At 30.5% G+C, this 23,205-nt stretch overlaps 1 protein-coding gene across 2 annotated transcripts; it reads left to right on the top strand.

Annotated features, from left to right (window-relative positions):
- Positions 1-432: 432 nt before the first annotated feature.
- Positions 433-8,597, top strand: LOC132714310 (cephalotocin receptor 2-like). Of its 2 annotated transcripts, XM_060697152.1 has the most exons (3): positions 433-1,274; positions 2,874-2,888; positions 4,408-8,597. In XM_060697152.1, exons 1-3 carry the CDS (start codon positions 789-791, stop codon positions 5,125-5,127), a joined length of 1,221 nt encoding a protein of 406 aa, XP_060553135.1. In that variant the 5' UTR covers positions 433-788; the 3' UTR covers positions 5,128-8,597. The 2 variants fall into 2 exon arrangements, with proteins under 2 accessions (XP_060553135.1, XP_060553136.1); XM_060697153.1 differs by lacking the exon at positions 2,874-2,888.
- The last annotated feature ends 14,608 nt before the right edge of the window (positions 8,598-23,205 follow it).

A 23,205-nucleotide genomic window follows, 5' to 3' on the forward strand; every position in this document is an offset into this window, starting at 1 on the left:
TCCACTAGTATAGAGAATAACTGTTATCGGAGAACGCCCGCGTAGAGTAGCAGGACAGATTAAGATAGAGAATTCGGCTTCTGTGAAGAAATATTTTACTGACAGATAAAGCTAGGATACAAGAAAGAAATAGATTCTGTTACTTGTAGCTACAATGTCACTTACCTACACAGAGGCTTCTCGCGTATGAATTTGTATTTAAAACGCTCGGGTAAAGTATGCAGCTTCAGTTACGACAAAAATTTTGTAAACTAAAAAGGAAAACGAAATAAATTTTTTTGGTGAATGGTATTTTTTATAGTGATTTTGAACGGGGTTTAAAAAAAAATTAAAATTTTGGAGTAAATAAAGGAAAGGGAAAGTTTTTTGGGAAAATTTATCCCTTTTTAAATTGTTGTTTTTTATTCTGAAATTTTTTGGGGTTTACCCTAATAAAAAAAAGAACATTCACGTTTACCTACCAGGTTCAACTTTATGAAATAAAAATAAAATTAAATTTTGATATTTGAACAATATTTCAACAATATTTTTAGACGGAAATGACTGGTAAAAAATGGTTTTTATTATTGAAGAATTATCTGATTACAACGAATAATGAGTGCATTGCATTAACTTTTTTATACAGTTAAAGACAAATTCAAATTCATTGAATATCTGGCGAACATTTTTTAACAGTTGTGCATTGAACATAACGGTTGTTCTCAAGAAGAAAGAAGAAACCTTTAGTAAAATGTAAAATAATCGTTTTAAGACTGATTTATATAAATTGAAACATAGTAATTGCAAATATGGCAGAATCGTCAAAGGTTGATTACGTACCGGAAAATGGTGAGACAGTTACAATAGAAATTGAAAAAGCCAACAAAACAAATAAATCTTTACCTTGTCCCAATTCTGTCCATGACATTGAACTGGATTTAAAATACCGCCTGCTCGTTTTGTACCTGACAATTTCTCTGTGTATTATCGGGAGCATACTAGTTGTCCTCTGGATGGTTTACAATCGACGAATCTCAAAAAAATTCAATCACTTATCAAGAGTGAATGCTTTCATCCTTAATCTGACTCTAGCGGATGTGCTTGTTATATTACTTGCTGTATTTCCTCAGCTGATATGGGAATATGTTGACAGGGAGTGGGTTGCTGGTGACGTTATGTGCCGTCTTGTAAAATTTCTTCAAATCTTCTCGATGGTCTCCAGTAATTATATGCTTGTTGTGATAGCGTTGGATAGACACCAGGCTATCAGATCTCCACTGAAAGAGAGTATTTCGGTAAGTCAAGATCATTTTATGTCATATCAGACTGCAAACATCTTGCTTTATTCCAGTTTAACACGCGTCCAATTTAACATCTCGATAAGAATAAATCCATAAATCAAGTAACTAAATAATTTGACAATCGAATTATAAATGGATGAATATTTTACGAATCAGGTAAAAAAAAATAAATGACGAACATCACAATACTAAAGTTAAAAATTCTCACTTTTAAATTTTTGGACAACTTTACATTTCAGTTTTTTTAGTTATTCAATTGTTCGCACGAATGTGGTAGTTTGTATTAAGAGACGACCTTATTTGCATGCTTAATCAACTGACAGAAAAATTGTATAAAAAAATTTACTTATTTTATGTTTAAAACCTTTTTAAATTTTTTTTATAAAAAAAATGCATTTTACCTGATTGAAAAATCTTTTTAAAATTTGTTTTTAAAAGGGTTTTATTTTCCCCCCGATGTTCTATAATGTGTTTCTTGATATATATTGTTTCAAATATCTTTTAAGTTGTTTTCTTTGAAAGATCATCTTGTTGTCATGAAAGTGTGTGTATTATTAGATTCATAATTCTAGTATAATTAATGAAATTATTTTTCTTATTTCTTTTGGTTTTATTTTTCACTTAGTCATGTATTTATTTTTTTTATTTAATTTATACTATGAAAGCATTTGCATGTAAAAAATAATTTATCAAGATTTGTATATTAACAATATGTTGCAGTATGTTGTAAGGCATTAGTACGGACTAAATGTATTTTACTGGGCGATGTCATAAAGAATTCTATATTCTTGGTAAATATATATGAAGTTGCGTTGAAATTGTTTTGGGCTCAATAAATTTACCTTTTATATTTTATCCTCACCCTAATTGGTCAAACGTCACCATAATTGTCGCAAAATATACATGACATAAAAAAAACTTGTCTGTCCTATTCGCGTCATCATTTGCTTTCTTTTTTTTCTTTGGAAAAACATGTAAAGAGAAAAAGAGCTGAAAATAATAGCATACTCATTTTCCAGTGTGCTAGTGATATTTTTCAATATTATATCATAACATTTTTTTTTAATTTTACGGGTATATAATTATAAACTTGATTTGACATTTCACATATACTCATATAGTTATTTTAAAGCGGATTATAGAGAAAGTATAGAACAAACCTTATATCAGTATATCTTAAATTACCACTGATGTTTATTGCTTATAAAATCTTCCCCAATATAAGACGCATTCGACATTTCTTTAGCTTGATCGAACACACAGGAATGCTAAATTCCTAATATTCCAATATAATTACTAAATAAGCATAAATACTCAAACAACAATAAATTATTTTTATTTTTACTTTTTTATTGGACGAGACGTAAAAGTAATATTAACACGTATTTGGAGGGTTCGGGGATTATGGTGAGGTACGGTGAATAGTGGATATTCTCTGAAAATCTAGTGTTAAATCTACAGAAATTTACGTTTAAAACCAATCAGGGAAATGCATTTCAAAGGTTTTTTTGTGTAGATTACCTTTTAGTGAGATAGAATTATAAAACATTAGATAGAAGCGAAATGTAATAATGTCTTACTAAACAATTTCAGCGGAAACGTGCGTATGTAAGTACAAATGCTTAACTAAACACTTAATATGCATGTAATAGTTATCACCGACCTTGTAGAGAATAACACAGAGGTTTTATGTGATGCGTTATTACCTGCTAGACCATAATATAAGATATTCTTAGAATATAACTCTGTCTTATTAGGCATGTTATATGTTACTAACAGGTCAAAAATTGATTCTATAAATATATAATTTTAAGTAATTCCTGATTTACTCAAATAAGCTACTTATTTTCAATTAATGTGTCACTGATTATTAATCTTGAAGCGAAATATCAATATATTCCAATGCCGCTAAAATTGGCTGAATGCATCGTTAGTTATATGTAATATGGTCGTTAATAAAACATTAATTTGGTCTAATATAGCCGAGTGTTGAAGGTATCCGGATTATGAGTTACAAGATATGTACGGCTTAACGGCATAAGTCGTAATTAGAACCGATGACTTAAAATGAGTTTATATATTTATCAGGCTAAAATGATAGGTCTACGAAATATTTCTTTCGTCACAGTGTAATCTGATAATAGGTATTCAACGCATTATATCGAGGTATCGTTATATCTTAAACTTGAAAATTCAAGATAATAATCTATCAAGGTTTAATAGTGTGCTTCAAAATACTTGATGCAAAGATATTTCAGACAAAATTTTACACATTAAAATATTTGTTCCTTTAGGCAAAACCTGGAGTAAGTAATTACGCTTCCTAGCTTACTTGCAAAACAACCTTATGTGCCTGAAAATTGTCAGTGTGTACTTTTGTTGTACATTTTTTCAGTTTCAATTGTCAATGTTTATTTTATTTCTGCCAGTTTTATATCAGAGTTATTGTAGCGTTGTACGTTCAAACCTTAGCTCCGGTATTTTCCTGTGTGACACGGGGACATTTTGTGGAACAATATTCCTTCCTTTGATTATATTGTTTTTATTATTGTTGTGAACACATTTACGTAAGCCCTATGCAGGAATAATCGACAGTTCACTTTTTGTTCATACAAGTTTATTCAAACAATAAAAAATGTTGCATACAGGAGCCACGAACAAATGAAAGAAAAATAACTCAAATATCTCTTTTGCATTTTAAGTTACATTTTGCACCACTTATTTAATGTATGATAATGTCAAAATTAAATCGATGTTGTTCTATATTGTTTAAACCCGTTAACACAATTGTTTCTTCTGAAAACGTTTGATATTATAATTGTAAATTGATTTCCGTGTATGACTATGACACAAATTCCACCAAAATATATTATGGGTGTGATCAATATATGCAATATAACAATATTTTTTCATGAACAGGTTTAAATGCATCAATATCATATACAAAAATATTACATCGAAAAGTTATATATTATGTTTGTGTCAATATATGTTAAGAAAATTACAGAAATATGTTAGCAAATGTCTGTCTTTATTAATTAATTAAATTTACTAATATAAATTTTAAAATAATGACAACAACAACAAGCTGTTATTCTACATCAACATAAATTCTGACTATTTTCAGGTATGGAAAATGGCTGGAGCGGGTTGGGCACTGGCCTTTATAATGTCATTACCGGTGATGGGTATATTTCATACAAAAGCTAATAGAGAAAATGGGAAGATATACTGTGAAAACATTTTTCGCAATCTTCCACTTCTGCACAGACAGATATGGGTCACATGGAATTTCTTCGTTGTGTTCTTTGTACCTTTGATCATGCTAGTTGTTTGCTACACGAGAATATTTTTGAAGATATCTAGAAAAGCTAACCAGAACAGCGTTAAACATAAGCCAGGAAAAGTGTGTTTGCAAAGCACACATTCGAGTTCCCTGCCTAGGGCCAAGCTTAAAACGCTGAAAATGACATTTGTGATAATTCTGACGTTTATCGTGTGCACGATGCCATACTTTATAGTAGAAATGATTATGAGTTATGGCAATCATTGTATCATTTCGAAGAAATTATACGCACTTTTGGGCGGTATGGCTGCTTGCAATTCAGCGACCAATCCCTATGTATTTTTGCTATTCAATGTACAATTTAATAAGCTTAAAAAGCTGTGTAACTGCAAAGAATCGGATAGTCCTATGAATAGGGGACAGCAATCCTGTCATACTGGAACAACGGGAGTTTCCTCCCATTCAACAATTCATAAGAACAATATAAATCCAAATCCATTCTTTCGTCAGGATACAACAGATAGCCAAATGGAAATGAAAGTTATGTTTCTTGGAAAATAATCATGCTTCACCATGGAGAGCATTAATGTGCAATTGAATAACACATTGGATTCCTAGAAAAAATCATGTTACTGATTATAGTGGATTGGTCAATTTAAACAAATATGTAAATATTTAAAAAAAACACTAGAAGTGTAATCATAGTGATTTATATAATATGTCGTTCAAAGTTTTAAGTGATTTATTATGTATATACATATGATGAATAATAATATCTTAAAATATTTTTGAACAATGTATTATCTGCAATGTATATTAAGATATTATAATATTATAATAAAACATCGGATCACAATTGACAAACTCTAGCTTACATGTATATAATCATTTTGTTGTTTATTGTTTTGGTGATGATAATAACTATCAACATAACTATGTGTGATATTATAAACCTTGCCTAATGGACCATTTCGCTAGAAAAACTTGAATATATTGTAAATTTAATTATGACTATATGAGGCACTTACTGTGATTGTGCTTGAATGCTACGTTGTCGTGTTTTAAAATAGTGTCCTTAATATGCTTTGTTAAATAAAATAACCACCAAGTTATATAGCAGAAACAGGTATTATGATATTGAATTGGTAAATATTGATGTCGTAAAACGCAAGGGATACTATGGACTGAGAGAATAATAACTATGACATCAGAATTTTTTGGTGAATTTAAGAAATACAATGATATAATAATGTTTATCAAAATATTGAGCATTCTAATTATACATGCATTATCATTTGTTGTTCTTTTGAAACTGACGTTATAGATGTATAATTAAAATGATTTATTAAATAATTATTAAAATGAGAAAAAAATAATATTTTATGTTCTCAGGAATAACGTGTATGTGCACTGGTTATATTTTTATACTGTTATATCCAATGCCAGATAAAGAGTTGCAAAATCAAGATTCTAAACTCAACGGTAATGGTCACAGCAAGGAATTTATCCCGACGCGTATGCTATAAAGTCTAACGTGAGCCTGGAGCTCGTTTCCGGTCATTAAAAAAAATCAGTGTTACGTGCAAGATATAAGTCCGAGCTTAATGATTATGTTCACAATAAAAGATGGAACCTTCCAAATGTGTTATAAAGTCTTACCGCTTGTATTTGTGTCCGCCAAATGACAGTTTCATGAATTTAGAAGGCCAGTCAAAATCAGTTTGATTTTCTATAAATTTTCTGGGAATTGGCCATTCTAAAATAAAATGTAAAGTATAGTTATTGTCATTTTTAGAGAATTATTAACAAAAATGTGAAGAATGGTGACTGATTTGTGCCAAGATAAAAAAGGGGAGGCGCGAAGCGAAAACAGGCTAATTAAATAATAAAACATCGTCCCTTGGGGACGCCTGGCGAGATTTAAAAAATAAAACGGCGGGGCGCGGAGCAAAAACACTCTAATTACCGTTTTATTTCTGAAATCTCGCGCTTGTCGCGGAGTGACGATTTATTTATTAAACTTCGGCCAGCGCCCTGGCTAGTTATAGTGTTTTTGCTCAGAGCCACCCCATTTTAACTTGTTAATTCTCGATGTTTCGCTTGGCGGGGTCCCGGAAAGAAAACACGCAAATAAGCGGGGGGGGGGGGAGACGTTTTATTTACTAAACTTCGCCCCGCGCCCTCCCTAATTATAGTGTTTTCGCTCAGCGCCACCGCCATTTTAACTTGTTAATTCTCGATTTTTCGCTGTGCGGGGTCCGGGAAGCAAAGAGGCTAATAAGCGGGGCAGCGCGGAGACGTTTTATTTATTAAACTTTGCCCGCGCCCCCGCTAATAAACGTGTTTTCGTCCCTTGACCCCGCCGTTTTATTTCTTAAATCTTGCACCGCGGCCCCGCAGAGAGACTTTTTTTTATTAAACTTCGCCCGCGCCCTCGCTAATTAGCGTGTTTTCATTCAGTGCCCCGCCATCTGAACATGTTTATTTTTGACTTCTCTCTTTTTTTTCAATATAATAATTCTCTTCATACTATATGCAACAATTCTCACTCAGAAGGGTAAGAGAGTAAAAAATTATACAACTGATTACAGCAGTGCAAAGCGCGAGTAAATCGTGTAACAAATATTTATTTATAATTATAGATATGACGTCTCGGGAGATTATAGAAATCTGTATCAGTATTGTGTATTCTTCTTAGGTATATTATACATGTATAACTTTCAATGTATAGAACGGAAGCGAATATAAACTTCCAACACTGTGATATGGCTAATAGCGTGGGGATATTTTTAGAAACAAACTCAACAAAATATATCTTAATTCCTGATGCAACAAACCTTAATGATAATGGTAAATCATAAATTGATGAATAATTACAATAATTGTTTATATCGTGTTGCTACTTTCATCTTTCACATAAGTTACATTTAATTCACCACTCACCAAACATGAAACATGCTATAACATTTTGTAGCTTTTGTTAGAATTATTAGAATATTCTCGTAAAGGTGTTGATGAAATAACTCATACAGTACACCGTCTGTAGTTTATGATTTAGGATGGAAAATAATTCTTCGAATTCTTGAATGTTAGAATATATAAAAGATAATATCAGAACACTTTCACATGTTATTTCCTGTAAGACATTTAAAAGATAATAACTATTGTAATTCAGTTATGAATTAAGATGGGAGAAAATGGGGAATAACATGTAATTAGTTTGAAACAACATTTCATTTGACGCATTAATAATCCTCATTTCAAAGAATGCAAACAAATTCCAAAAATGTTTTATAAAAAAAAACTAGAAAAATGAAAAGCAAATGACATAATGAGGAGAAAGTAATTGCACTTAAAAACAAGTCATTTCCAATGAAGTCCTATAAATTCTTTTTTCCCTCTCGTCAATCATATTTCGAATAAAAATCTTGATAATGTGTCATTTTTTGCAAAGTGGTTTAAGTGCAGTTGGCCCTATGTGACCTAAGAGTATGTTTTCTTTTGACAGTTGTAATATGCAGGCTACATTATCTCTGATTCCCTTTCAAAATTCCATTTTATTGAGTTCCTCCAAATTTTTTCTCGGCACACGTATTCATTAAAGGTGGTAACATACGCCGCAGTTATGGAATGGTACTCATGTCACATTGAGGGTTCCATGATAACCACTACATAAACATATTTAATATTCTGTGGATGTTTTTTTTTATCTCCATTTTGTTAAGGTCCCTTAGCTAGAACCTAATGCACCTGATCGTTATTAATTTGGACTTCTGTCATGTACAGAAGCTATTCACTTAACTTATTCAAGTTTCGTAGTTCTACCAAGTTACCTGTTCGTGCCTGAAATTATGAAACTATACCATTAAAGCTGTAATGTCGCCACCTGACCTTACCCCTTTTTGAGAGACAGTTATCGAAATGGTCATAATTATAGCATATTTTAAGGTTCCTTACATAACATGTGCTAGGTAAAGAATGTATATGTTCGTTTCCAATCGTACATTTGTGACCAGTAAATTTTAAAAGTGTTTGCTTATTGTGTTCTTTTACTTCCAATACAGATGAATGATAATCTATAAATGTCCTTACATTAGATACATTATGTAGGCTTAGTAATTTTGTCTTTTCATAAATATTTGTTTTATATGCTAAATATTACCTTGAATCAATATTATAGCTTTGACATTTCATGTCGTTATCATATTAAGGTAGGATCCACCTAATGCATTACCTCCACTTTGAAGGGTATTCAAATAGGCTAGAACTACTGTCAACTGCATTGTTACTGAGGGGCGTGGGTTCAAGCCCCAAAAGCGGCAACTTTTTTTCTTTCTTTTTTTTTCTTTGAACATTATTTGTGTCTCTCATATCACTCTTGAGAAGAAAAAAGTGTTGCATTTTAATTATGAAATTATTATTGGTATTTATTGGCTAAATTGTGCCAAATTTTTTATCAAATATGGTACCTGATATTTTCAAAGTCTAATTAAAAAAAACTAGATGGTAAAAGTATTTTATATTTGACAAGCCCAACCAATATACTTTTAAGAAAATTTATGCAAACTTTGAAAACAGCCCCTGATTTGAGTAAATTTTAGAGAAATTTTGAATAAGGCCCTCCAAGTAGAAAAATGATCAAATAAGTACTTAAAATGGGTGGGGTAGGGTAACATTTATATACATGTACATATTTCAAACATTTTGAGTAGAAACAATAATTTTGCTGGATCATTTGTTAGCTGAATGCTATTATTTGTTTCTCAAAAATGTTCTATAGGAGAACATTTTTTCATAATGATTATAAAATAGAATATTTAGAGTTTCTCATTTCTGAAAAAGAGCCCTTCTAATAGCCAAGTTTTACTTAAGAAAAATCTCCATAACTCGTAAACCATAGATAAACTTTGTTTAAATTTTGCATTCTTGTGTCTTTTAAGGTATATAACTGACCTATGTTGTCAATTTTATAGTTCCTTATAGTGCCCATTACGGGGCTCTTAACGTTGGATGACTGAAAACGTTGTCAAATGTCCTTCAGGAGATGCATTTGAATTGACACATGTCAATAAAAATTCAAATTTCAATTTATTACTGTATTATACTACGATATGGAGATGACACAGAATGATTTTTACTTGTAATTAATGCAATTTACAAATGTTATTGCTTTCTTAACCTTGTATGTTTATAGTTGAATAGTATTAAGGTAAGATAAAGCTTATAAATGAAAATGCAACAAAATACCACTTAAATGTCATGATTGTTGCGTTTTTGTCTTCAACATTTTTTTTTTTAAATTTGATGCAGGGATAAAGGTGAAAGAAAGTTATGAAAGAAACAAATGATGAAAGATAATCAATTCTAATTACATAAAAAATTATAATAAGTCGCATTACAGCATTTGTCGCCGAGTGGATTTTTTTTAGATTTTTTTTTAAATCTCCGAAAAATATAAATTATCTTATTAAGCCAATAATCATTCTGATATTGATATTAACAAGTTTCTTTTACAGTCTGATAACAATAATAATTATATTCGTAGCGATGAATTTAAATATTATATGGAAATCGTTAGCTTACCTCAATCTGGGATAGTTCAGCTTAAGTGGTGGAGGTATACATCAGAGTCCGTGTGTGCATCATGTCAAGCGCGAGAGGGAACCTAAGAAGAAGAAGAAAAGATAAACCGAGATCCGTTAAGCTAGCTAGATAGTGTCCTCACTTGGTTGAATCAATAGTCAATTCCAGGCTTCGAACCGACACTGGTGTGGGGCAAGTAGTTTGAAGTCAGACATAGGCGACATATCCATGGTCATCCCACTTGATTACGTGTGGTATTAGTTTTTTAATCTGTACATTGAATTATTTAACTTCTTTATAGTTATCATACACGTTATGGCGTCAATAGTAAGTCAATAACGTTAATCAAATGAGACGTAATTTTAATATGTCACTTTGAACTTCTTTTGGCTTCATAAAAAAATTATGATTTATAAATCAAACATCCGTTGTCTCGTTTGATAGTTGGTCATTCATTAATTTGGTCACATTATTACATAAATGATTGGTCTCAATAAAACAAAAAAACCGCATAATTCATTTTGTGAAGTTTTCGTGGATTTGTTTAAGAAGATATTTGAAGCAACACCTTGTGTGAAGTCATGTTACGTACCTTTTGTATGTTTATAAGAATGAAAAAAAAAATAGCAAAATTTTAAAATATGTTGTGTTGTATCAATTACGCTACGAAAAAATACTGGATCAACAAATTAAGTAATTCGTGAATAAACTACCTTACATTCATTCTTTAAAAAATCATAATATAGTGTCATATACTACGCACGAAAAAGGTGGTATAAGTAACATGATTGTTCTTGCAAGAAAAATTTGTTCGTATGAACAAGAATTGTATAAGAACAAAAAATTATGAAAGTACATGATCTACGGAGCAAAATACAATATCGTATAAAAAAATAGTCATTGCAGACAATACGAAAATAGGAGACTACTTCCAAAAAAACCTGTTCATTAATTCACTGAATCACACAAACATAAAGAAGAGTTAATCAAGTCTGAAACTTATCCTGTTGTCAAATATTTACTTAGTATCCAATAAAGGGTATGTATAAAGCAATCTTCATCAATTCTAACTATTTTAGTTTAAGGCAAACCTCTTGATATTACCTACACGACACACAATTCTGACCAAATGACAATCTTCTTATAGAACAAGCACAATTGGTTTAACCTATGAATATTAAAGCTTGTCTACAAATAAAGATGATAATAGATTTTTTACTTCATTTAGAAGAAGTACATTTCTGAATGGATTAAAAACGTAATAATTCAGACATTATCAATTGTATGAATTGTGAACTAGTAAGCAACTTGAAGAGTTATGCAAAACTACAAAGCAACATAATGAAATATTTACAGTTTTAGTGCGCATGAAAATACCAACTGATTACAGAATAAATAAACTTTATATAAGAGACTATTGAAATATATCAAATAATACTTAGAATGAGTCATTCATTTTGTACGATATCTATTATTTCAGCAAGTTTCAAATATTACAATGATTTATAGAATTGTATACTAATTGTTTATATGATTTTTCTAATAAGCACGTTGTAATTAAATTCATATGTATCTTGCAAAACAAATAATATATTATAACTAGGCATAAAATATGAAGTGTGGATCTTTTAATTTTAAACGTTTTGACACCTAAGTTTAAAATAAACTAAAATGTTTCATTAAATAAATGCCAACTGATATCATAAATTTATGCGGTGAAAATGATATATGTATATTCTCGTATTCGCTTTACATAAACATTTCTTTCTGTATAGGAAAGTAATTTTACATTTAAATTACTTGAAGTTTGTATGAAGTGAATAAATAATAATAATAAACGTTTGTCGGTCAATAAATTGTGATGGCCTAAAATTCGTGTTCATTGTTCTTTGATAATCCTTTCGGGAGTTTTTTTTTTCTCAGATATAAGACACAAATGAAAAGTGTCTGTATGAGAGGCCTGTATACTGACATAAAGAACGTGACCTAAAGAATTTACCTAAAACGACAAGGAAGTGGGTTAACAGTTTGTGATAGTTTATGTCATTGCAAATGAGATTGAATTAAATTGATATAAGCAATATTTATTACAGTATTAATACAATTAATAAAGAAATGTGGGGAAGCGAATTAATGTTCTATTTTTTCGTACCGATTAATATATTATGCTTCTTTGATGTCAAATAATTCTTCAGCAGACTTCGCAAATTTGTTATTTTGAATAATTTCTTAATAATTTCGACCAGAAAAGCGACGAATTGGATTCTTAAAATGACACAATTGTTAGAATGTGAACAACTAGTTAAAGCAGAGATCTGCAAGATTGATAAAATATCACACAGAACTGCTCAAAATATACTAAATGTATTGTTCTCAACAGTAGCATTACTCTTTCATGATTCTTTACAGGTACCAACATATCTTTATTGAATATAGTATTCCAATTAGTTATAAATATTTAGACAGAAGTGGCACATATGCAATTATTTTTAGATATAAAATTTCTCTTAGACTTACATCAGATAAATCTCATGCTTCAATGTTACTGTGAGACAGTAGACAGTAGACATTTAATTGTATTCCAATAGGCTTTAAAGCCCATGCAGACATAAATCATGCACAATAACGAACAGTGTATGACATAAACGTATATACATAACATCAACAATCATGAAAAAAGTTTGGAGAAGATCAATTTTGATTGATAAAGTAAATACCAGCCGAAAATTTCTAAAGTAGTTACATAATAAACATTTTCATATCAAAATTGATCTTTGAACCACTAACTTATAGATATCTTATATATACATATACACATACATACACACATATACATGTACACACATACAAAAAACAAACATACATTACATGAGCCATTAATGCAAAAAATGTTGTAAATTAATTGAATTTTAATATATAAACGCAATTGCCATATGTTTATACACATATCCTAAAAAATTAAAGGTCCCTTCGCATCAATTGCAGATTTCATAATTGTAACAAATCTTTATCATTCATTTTGGATTATTTTGAAACTTCGACAGTCCAATTTCAAAAGTGCTTTGACTATACATGTTAACTTAAGTTGCTAATAGACCATCGAGCTGACTTAATTGCCAACATTTATCATATAAACATGACATTTATATCAATAGAAATCATATCATATACAATTATGTGCAACAACGTTTTAATTTTTCTCCAAAATTATATCTGTATTGTCGAAACGAAAGATGGATGTCAACATGAACATTACAACAGGACATATTTGCGTTATTAAACATATAGCAAAATACTTCTAATAATAAATGCGTTGTTTATATATTTCTAAGAGTTCATAAGATCTACAAATTTATACATGCTAGGCCGTATCCAATATTTTCTGGCAATATATTTTTTCCTTATATCAATGTACATTACACATTCAATAATAAAATGATATTCATCGTCTACCTTATTACATGTTATTCTTTTTCTATCACTAATAGGCGTTCTGGTATGTTTGGTCCATGGATCGGCTTCAATGTGCAATCTGTGAGATGATACCCTTAAACGAGTAAATGATTCGCAAAATGTTTGAATATTAAAGCATTCCAAATATTTGATGAAATTGTGTTATAAAATAGAGCCCTACTTGATTGGTTAAGTCTTGCATTCCAGTTCTGTATAAATTGATCGCTTAATCTTTGTTGAACAACAGAAAGAAACATTTCGGTATCACCAACGCCTTGAAATATCCACGCATCAACAAATCCAAGAGAACATAGTAAATCTTTCAATAATTTACACCAGTTTATTTTACTTGGACACAATTCTACATCCGTCTTCAATAAATTATAAACAATAAAGACATATTTGTTTTGTTTTGCTTGCAAAATTCGAAACCAATAGTTGATAGCCTTAAACATTTGTATAGCTCTAAAAGATACTCTGCCTAACTCGCCGTATATGAAATCGTTCTGTGTAGACATTTGAACACCAAGTAATTTTTTTCAAAATTGCAAATGTACTTTCTCAATAGCTAATTATTTGCAAAACAACAAACTTCACAACAATAGTTCAAGATAGGGGATACAGGCTTGTGAGATAACATTTGTTTTTAATGACTATCTGTGACAAGTCATGTATAAGGCTGGACGTACAAATAACATCTTACTTTAATTTATGTAAATAAATACATTTAACCCACAACAATTGTCTTAAGGGCATAGCAATGTATACAATAAAGCTTTAGATAGTTCGCCATTTGTCAAATTGTTTCTTATTAAAACATTTATTTGGAAATAAATGAAATTATGATTCAAATAGCTTTAAGCAATAGTAAGCATTTTTAGCTAAAATATAATATAAGTTATCATATACAATATTAGTTAAAACAATCATATAAGATATTATTTTCCAAAACTGTTTTACTTATGCCTCAATTTCTTTAGTTATTAGTATATGACTATTGTTTCAGATCAATGTTGTTCATTTGTTCAAGCTAAATGTTCAGCCAGCCTTTCCTTCTCCTTTTATTCGTTTGTATGATAAACCATTGAAAAGGATATAGTCCTTACGGTAGCAATCTTTGAAAGATAAGAAATACATTGCGCCAAACTGTTAGGGGTGTTTATGACATTATGTAATTTCTTTTTCAAGTAGGACTGATTAAGCTTATTTCAAAATATTGACTGCTATACTGGTGATCGACCAACATTTGATTTTTTTTAATAGTTAAAGATCATATCTGCTTAAAATCCAAAAAGACTGCCCAACACTTTTTTATATTAAACGTTACAGGTAAATTTCGATCATGGTTTTTACAGTAAAGTCCTTTGGTCACGTTAGATGTTTGTAGTTCATGCAGAGTAAATTATAAATTCTAAGGAAATGTGTAAAAATGTAACCTTATTCTTTTAGATTTATCAGTTTACTCACTATTTACGCTTGCATAGAGATAATATCACATTAAACAGATTTATTAAATGATCAACAGAATGATAATTTACATATATTATCATTCAAGGCACATTAGACAATTCCAACTCATACTGATATTGTTTCTGAATAGAAAAAAATCACAATATGACAATTAATTTGATATTGGCGCATACTATTAGTCATTCAAACCACGAACTATGTGGATAGTTTTTTGTAGCCTGCAGAACGTCCATAATGGCCTTTGCAAACAGTTTGTTGCTACCAGAAGACGAATACGTTCACTTTTATTTCACTTGTATTCGTGTTTGTCACCTCATTGTGTCATGATGATAGCAACTATTGGTTTCTAGCTTCACTTGACTTGCGTAACTCGGCGTATTTTCAGAAGCAAGCAATTTGAAAGTCCATCACCATTAATTTTTTCCTTTTAATCGCAAGAATCCTGGAAAACAATTCTAGCAATAAGTAATAAGTTTAACCAGACAAACATTTTCCAGTAGGTTGTGTATAAAACAATGCTTATATCAATGAATATAAATAATTCCCAGATGGACAATTGCATCAAAGTGATCAACAATTAAAGTATCACGATATTCGTATTTTGTAAGAAAAGTTTAACGTATTGTGCCTAGTTTCATTGTATCCAACCAAAACAAGACACACGCTTTCATTTGTCTTTCAAGTAACGATTGCCAAATGTTTCGTCACACAGATCTGTCAAATTATCAATCATACTTAAAATACGTAAGATATGTTTTGTCCTGGACAAGTAATCTTTCCAAAGTTTGGCTGCAGCACTATCAACGTTTTGTTATCAAGTAATAAAAGATGAAATCATGGTCTCAGTACGAGATAAGAATGGTAAAATTGTAACATTGTAGACAATTCTCATAAGTATTTCTATTTTTTAGATCCTTGTTTCCTATGTTAAAAGAAAAAAAACATCTGTATACATGATACAACAGTCGAGGAAGCACTTTTAAAATCATTGCTATCATGATGTTTAGACACGGCTGTTGTTTTTAACATACAAGAAAGCAAGAAAAAATGTAATATCCTTACATTCTGTATTAGACGGTACACATAGAGAGCCATACATGGAACGAATGATGCAGACGATCATTTTATAAAGATCATGTTTAATTAGTTATTTATAATTTTACTGAAGTAACTCTGGGGATTGTTTCGGATGTCGACAGTATTAAATGAAAATTATCCTGACATTTGTTTGTCAATCAAATTGTTTCAAAAAAACTACAGCTTGTCCTTTACTTTTAAAGCATTCTCAAAATCAGTTGTCATTTACAATACTAAAAAAATATCTAGTTATACTCAAAATTGATTCATTCCTTGTTAACGCATTTGCTTGAAAACCTATGTCTTGCATATGTCAAAGGGAATTTTTTGATATCTCCTTACTTGAAACTATAACATTGATGTCTGTCAACAAAGGTTGCATTACTTGGAGTTTACATGGTATTTTTTTCTGTGAAATAAATCAACTAAGGCGATTTACTCTGTCAAAATTACACCACGTCTCTAATATGATGTGTGAATTTCCATTTTCTATATATACAAAAAGTTAATCAAGTCTGAAACTAATACTGTTATCAAATATTTACTTTATTCAATAAAGAGTAAGTATAAAGTGGTATTACTTCATTAATTCTAACAACCTTAAGGCAACATTATCTTGATACTTTCCTATAGAAGTGTTAAATATAGAAAGATATAGTTTCCAACCCTTAAATGCTCAAAATTTAGTACCGCTTTGCCGGTGCAAGGGGAACGAGGGACGTTGCACTTTTTCAATATTCTTCATGTAAAGAATCATTGAAAGTTGGAATGTTCATGTTATTTTTTGTGATTAATACTTTCGAGGGATAACACTTCATCCAGATTTTTTCATTGATATACAGAAAACTTTTTTATTGGAAATGGTTTACCTGTTTACACATTTCTTTAACACCACTCTGTAGTATACCTTTATGCTAATATTCAGCACTTTCTGTTTTCAAATAAAATAAGTTGACATTTATTATTTAATTCTAAAAAGAAAAAAAAACTGAAATAGGATATCAAAATAAATATTTTAAAACAAATAATTTGGCAATAACATAAAACATACATGTAACAGGGCCAAAAACACGTTTCGTAAACCGATAGACATGGAAGGTTTTGTTATTATTGTAACAGTTATTCTTATATCTTTTTATATCTAGACATACAACTTTTGAGTCATACTTTCTGTTAGAACAGTTACAATTGTGTATGACTATTTTAGTGTTTAGGTATATATTTTGATTGTATTGGAGGCTAGCAAATTGTGATTTAGTTATCGGATTACATTTGCTGCTTCGCGGACATAAGTTACGTCGAATATTTACAGAGAATTATATTTATTTTAAAAATAACACAACAAGGCAGAAAACAACAACAACATATAAAAAATAGTAAGAGGACCTTTATATGAAAGTAAGTGTATAAACGTATCATTCCGACCCATAAATTGCAGTAAAACTAAATTCTATACCTTTGATCTATTTAAAGGTAGTCATTTCCATCACTTAGCTATATATTGCATAAATGATTGTATGTTTTTTTCCTTTTTCTTTTCTTTAAATAATTGTCTAAATATTAGAGAATCCTTTGTAAAAGCATTTTTTTATCGTATCTAGTACATGTACAATCAATGTTCTTATACTATATTAATACAACTAAAACGAATGTGTTAGGCAACACATTATTTAAACATTAGATTGAGCCCTTCCTTGTTAAACTCTTCATGGTGCTTAATCACTGAAAAAAAAGACAAGAACGTTTATGATACGTAAAAAGTCCGTCCATAAGTATGACGATCTTTGTAAATTGGTGTTTATTTACCTTTGCCAATCCTAATAGGATTTGCTATCGCCAATTAGCGTGTAAGCACTAAATCGTGACAAATTACAGAACAAACTGACAAAAAAGATTCATAAGTACAAAGAAATGAGTAGAACATTTGCTTATTTTATGACGTTTTGAATATATGTGCCAGATAAATGAATTCATAAACTTATACTTGACATTTTTGTTAGATAACGATGAATAAAAGAAATGTAGCGCATCGATTTTTAGCTCGACTATTCGAAGAATATGAAAGCTATTGTAGTCACCCCGGCGTCCGCGTCGGCGTCTGCGTTGGTAAAAGTTTTTTTGTAAAGTCAAATATCTCAATTATTGCTTGAGATATTCAATTGAAACTTACAATACTTATTTATAGTAACAATGTACATCAGATTGACAAGTTTAATAACTCTGACTACAATATTTACAGAATTATGCCCCTTTTTAACTTAGAAATTTTGGTTCAAGTTTTTTTGTGAAGTCAAATATCTCAATAATTGCTTGAGATATTCAAATGAAATTTACAATACTTATTTATTGTAACAATGTTCATCAGATTGACAAGTTGGATAACTCTGCCTAGTACAACATTTACATAATTATACCCCTTTTTAACTTAGAAATTTTGGTTAAAGTTTTTTTGTAAAGTCAAATATCTCAATTATTGCTTGAGATATTCAATTGAAATTTACAATACTTATTTATACATTTGTGTAGTAACAATATACATCAGTTTGCAAAGTTGCAAACTTATTATTAAAAATTATTTGCCCCTTTGGTTAAAGGTTACAGGTCTTTAAAGATATTTATTTGAAACTTTACACATGTACTAAGGGTCATAATTGAAAGTCACATCTCAAGATTCATTACTCTGCCATGTATTTTGACTAAATTATGCTCCCGTTTGTACTAAAAAATCTTCTTTTCTTGGTTAAGTTTAACATGCAAGTTTTGCATATCTCTGAAACTATTAAAGATACAAACATGAAACTTCATATGTATATTTGTGGTCATTCAATAAGTCATAATGATCACTGTACAGCATTCATATCTGTGTCATGAATTTTAGTTGATTTATCTCCCCTTTTATACTTAGTCTCTTGGTTAATGTTTACATGTAAGTTTTACATAGCTCACTAACTATCAGAGAATTTGATTTGAAACTTCACATATGCATAAAGGGTCATAATTGTATGTCACTGACCAAGTTCCATAATTATATCTTGCATTTAGGCTGATTTATCTCCCCTTTTCAACTTAGTCTCTTGGTTAATGTTTACATGCAAGTTTTATATAGATATTTATTTAAAACTTCACATATGCATTTAGGGTCATAATTGTAGGTCACTGACAAAGAGCCATAATTCTATCTTGCATTTATGCTGATTTTTCTCCCCTTTTTCAACTTAAAAAATCATGGTAAAGTTTTGCTTGTAAGCTGTTATCTCCATAACTACTGAAGGTTTGTGCCTTTTTTGGGACAATTTTATGCATTAATAATAATAATAAAGCAGTGATTTACTTGATAAAACATATTAATAACAAGCTTAATTACTTCCTTTTCGGTCAATTTTATGTATTCATAGGTAAGCATTATTATACTCAATAAAACACCCTTGTGACATTTTTTTCGAATAGTCGAGACTTTCTGTCATCCGACAGTTCTTGTTATTGAACATAATAATACGATTTTGGTGACAAAGTATTACATTGTAATTTCTTCATACAATCGTTATAAAATACATAACCATGATAATTATAATAGTCTACAATTACGTCCAAGTAGTTGAGCTTAATGTTCTATCACTATTTATATCTATAATTACAATAAATCACATGTATATGATAATAAGCTTATACTTTATAATTAGTGATATTTGTAAAGCTTTATACGCAAGAAATCTGTTATATTGGTAATACAGTGTAGTTCTATATATAGTCTTGTCTTCAAATTTAAGGAACTCCAAAGGCCAAATATATAACAATTAAACACTTATAAATATCAATTGAAGCATATAAAAGGAAAAACAATCGGTGAGGAATAACAAGAAATAATAGAACTTAATTGAAAATCGATATTGTTTGTGCGATTGTTGAAAAAGGCACTTAAACGCTTTTTATTTTTGTGCCATTATTTTACAGAAATTCACGGGGTGATGGATTGAATTAAGATGTGCATCCAGTTATTGATCTAGACCTACATCAAAAAGTACACAAATCCCGGCAAAATATCTTCGGTCCCGACGTGTTAAAAAAATCAGTGGAATTTTAACAAAGATATGATATTTTCTAGAATGATCATTGAAACCTATTATGTTTTGTCAATTTCAAGTTTTTTTTCTCAATTTCAACTGTTTCATCATACATAGATTCATGTTTATAATTGCGAAGTCCTTTTCAGCCATATTTTGAATACAAAATGACATTGTATTATACTAAATAATAAGAGTATGTTTCATATAAATAGCCCAGAGTATCCTTAATATGTTATTCTTGCATATAGATTGTACGCGCAGGTGTACATTAAAGGATAACAACATGCATTAACGAGATGAATTCTTATCTCCGCGTAAGGCACAATATGAGCACCAACACCTGTACGTTTTTTATTATGCATGACTTGAGGGGGGGGGCGTGCTGGGGTGCGTGGACGGTACTTTTCACTTACCAGTACCGTCCATGAACAGGCTCAATCAAACCGAGCCTGCAACATTTTACAATTTTGCCGTCTTGGGCTTTCTTTTGGGATTATGTTGTTCTCTATTTTAAGGTGTAAAAGTAGCTTACAACGTTTCATTTTCAACCTTTAAAAATAACTGTCAAATGACATCACACGTGCACATAAAAACATGACGAATCCGGCCTCTTTATACGAAAGACGGAATTTAACTTTTACTTGCATAAACATCTGCAGAAGCTCTTGGACATTTATAATTCAATTGCACTGAAACTCATGATTTAATCGTGTCCTCATGCTTCTGTAGATGTAAATGTACCACACACAAAGTGTCCGTTTATAAATAAGATCTTCGAAAAAGAATGATATTCAAGGATGAGCATAGTATATATTTAAGTTTAAGTTTAATGACTAATTCCCACCGTGTTTAATCAAAAATGCTAAATTTCAACTTAATCTAGATTTTACACATAACAAGAGCTGTCGGACAGCAACGCTCGGTTTTTCTTAGTGCTTGATAGTAAAAGAGCCTTGATAACGTAAAATTTTCTGAGTTAACAAAAGGGCAAAATTTCATGTAAATTCATGTTACAATTAGAGGCCTTGAAAAGAGTCCTATTATGGTATCTAAGAAGTGCATAAAATTTCAACTTGTTTCAAATCCACCTGTCAATAGAATATGAAAATATCCTAGGTGATATGCATACCTTAATGTAAATTATAAGTTGAAAAGGGGGCAAAATTTTGTCAAAATGCTTCATAGAGTTAACTTCTTCTGTCTAAAGGTCGGGGTCATGATGGTTAAGAAGTGTGTAAAGTTTCATATGGTAATGGACTTTGAAAATATTTTAGGTGTTACAAAAACTTTAACGTAAATTCTATTGTAGTCGCCCCGGCCAAGTCGAAATAGGTGTATAATTATGTCGAAATGTTTGACACGGTTACCTGCTCTTGTCTACATGTTAGGGTCATGGTGGCAAACAAGTGTCCAAAGTTCCAAAGCCGTAAGTAAATGGACTTTGAAAATATTTGAGGTATTACAAAAAAATAAATGTAAATTCTAAGTCGAAAAAGGGGCATAATTTTGTCAAAATGCATGGTGGTCAACAAGTGTGCAAAGTTTCAAAACTAGATGTCAATGGACTTTGAAAATAGTTGAGGTTACGCCGACGCCGACATAGACGCCGACACCGACGCCGACGCTCGTGACATTTTTACAATGTGGATAATATTTTCAATTGTATCCGTGCTATTTGATAATATGTTATCTTTCTATGCCACAAATACCATAGATTAAAATCGAAAAGGTTTTTGAGTTTTGTAGCTTTAAATTAGTGTGACGAATTATATGCATTGTGAAAGTAATACATCATCATATAAAAATAAACTTGCAAACTATGAACGCTGGGATATCATTTAAATTCAAACTTTTAACCGTACTAATATTGAATAAGCAAACATTGTCTGTTAACTTTACATGTTCATCTGCAACTTATTTCTGTTACACTAATCGGCAATGCCGTTTTGTTCTAAAGCACCTAAGGCAAGGGTAAAATATCCGAATTATTTTATCTTAAAGTGGGAAACAAAAACATTCACGCCTAATAAATTTGAGATCGGATTTAGTTTCAAGTAAAATAAATAACTTATTTCCGCCAAGTACAACACAATTATCTTAAATTTCTATCTTAATTTAGACATCTTCTGCAATTTGTGTAGTCACTTCAGGCATTCCGCAAATAATTAGACTTAATGATGTGTTTCTCTCAAAAATGGGATAATTATATTGGATGATAAAATGTAGAAAAAGAAATAAAAATTTGAAAGTTAACAGACTAGTGAATTTAACAAGCTACGACAAGATACTGGCTGTTCCGTTTTGATTAGCAGGCATACTTTATGGTGATGTGATGTGATCTACAAATCTTGTAAGATCTTGGGTCATGTTGGTTTATCTTGTCTGCTTTGACTAATTTATTAAAAGAGGCCATGATCCTACTATTTTAAAATATATCTTAATGTTTAACCGTTTAACGTTTGAACACTACACTTTCCTCTCTTGACCAAGCGGGAGACTCTATGAAAGACAGTTCTTAAGTCCATCGGGACTGAAATGTCTTTAAAATTTCGTCTTCTGCATTCTTACATCTGACACTTTCCTGTGATATTCCTGCTGCTCTATCTTCCTTCCAGACATTTAAACTTTTGTTATGGTCACTATGTTAAGTTTACAATTTTTATCTACACGATCATATCAATTCTTTGTTTTAACTTTTGTAACTGTTACAACTGTTAGAATTTTCATTTACTTATAGGATGATTCATTTTATTTACACTGTCTCGTGCATCGGCTAAGAGTGATGCTTGGTGTTGAAACTTTCCAGCATTGCTAACTTTGCTGAACGTCTTACGATGGCGCCATTCTCATGTTCTTTTATTATAAATGAATGTCTTGTATGTTGTTGCGTGCTAATTGTGATGTCCCTTCCTGAGGTTGTCTTGTACGATAAGTATCACACCCTTTTCCCTAGTCGGTTTCTAGCCTTATTCCCTTTGAAGGCCTCTGGTAT

This window comes from Ruditapes philippinarum, unplaced genomic scaffold (assembly GCF_026571515.1).
Source record: "Ruditapes philippinarum isolate M1 unplaced genomic scaffold, ASM2657151v2 ctg344_1_1_1_1, whole genome shotgun sequence".
NCBI classification, from domain to species: Eukaryota; Metazoa; Mollusca; class Bivalvia; order Venerida; family Veneridae; genus Ruditapes; species Ruditapes philippinarum.

Bases quoted from the DNA above. Each gene is read 5' to 3' on its own strand.
- LOC132714310 (XM_060697152.1), top strand. From the start codon at position 789: ATGGCAGAATCGTCAAAGGTTGATTACGTACCGGAAAATGGTGAGACA.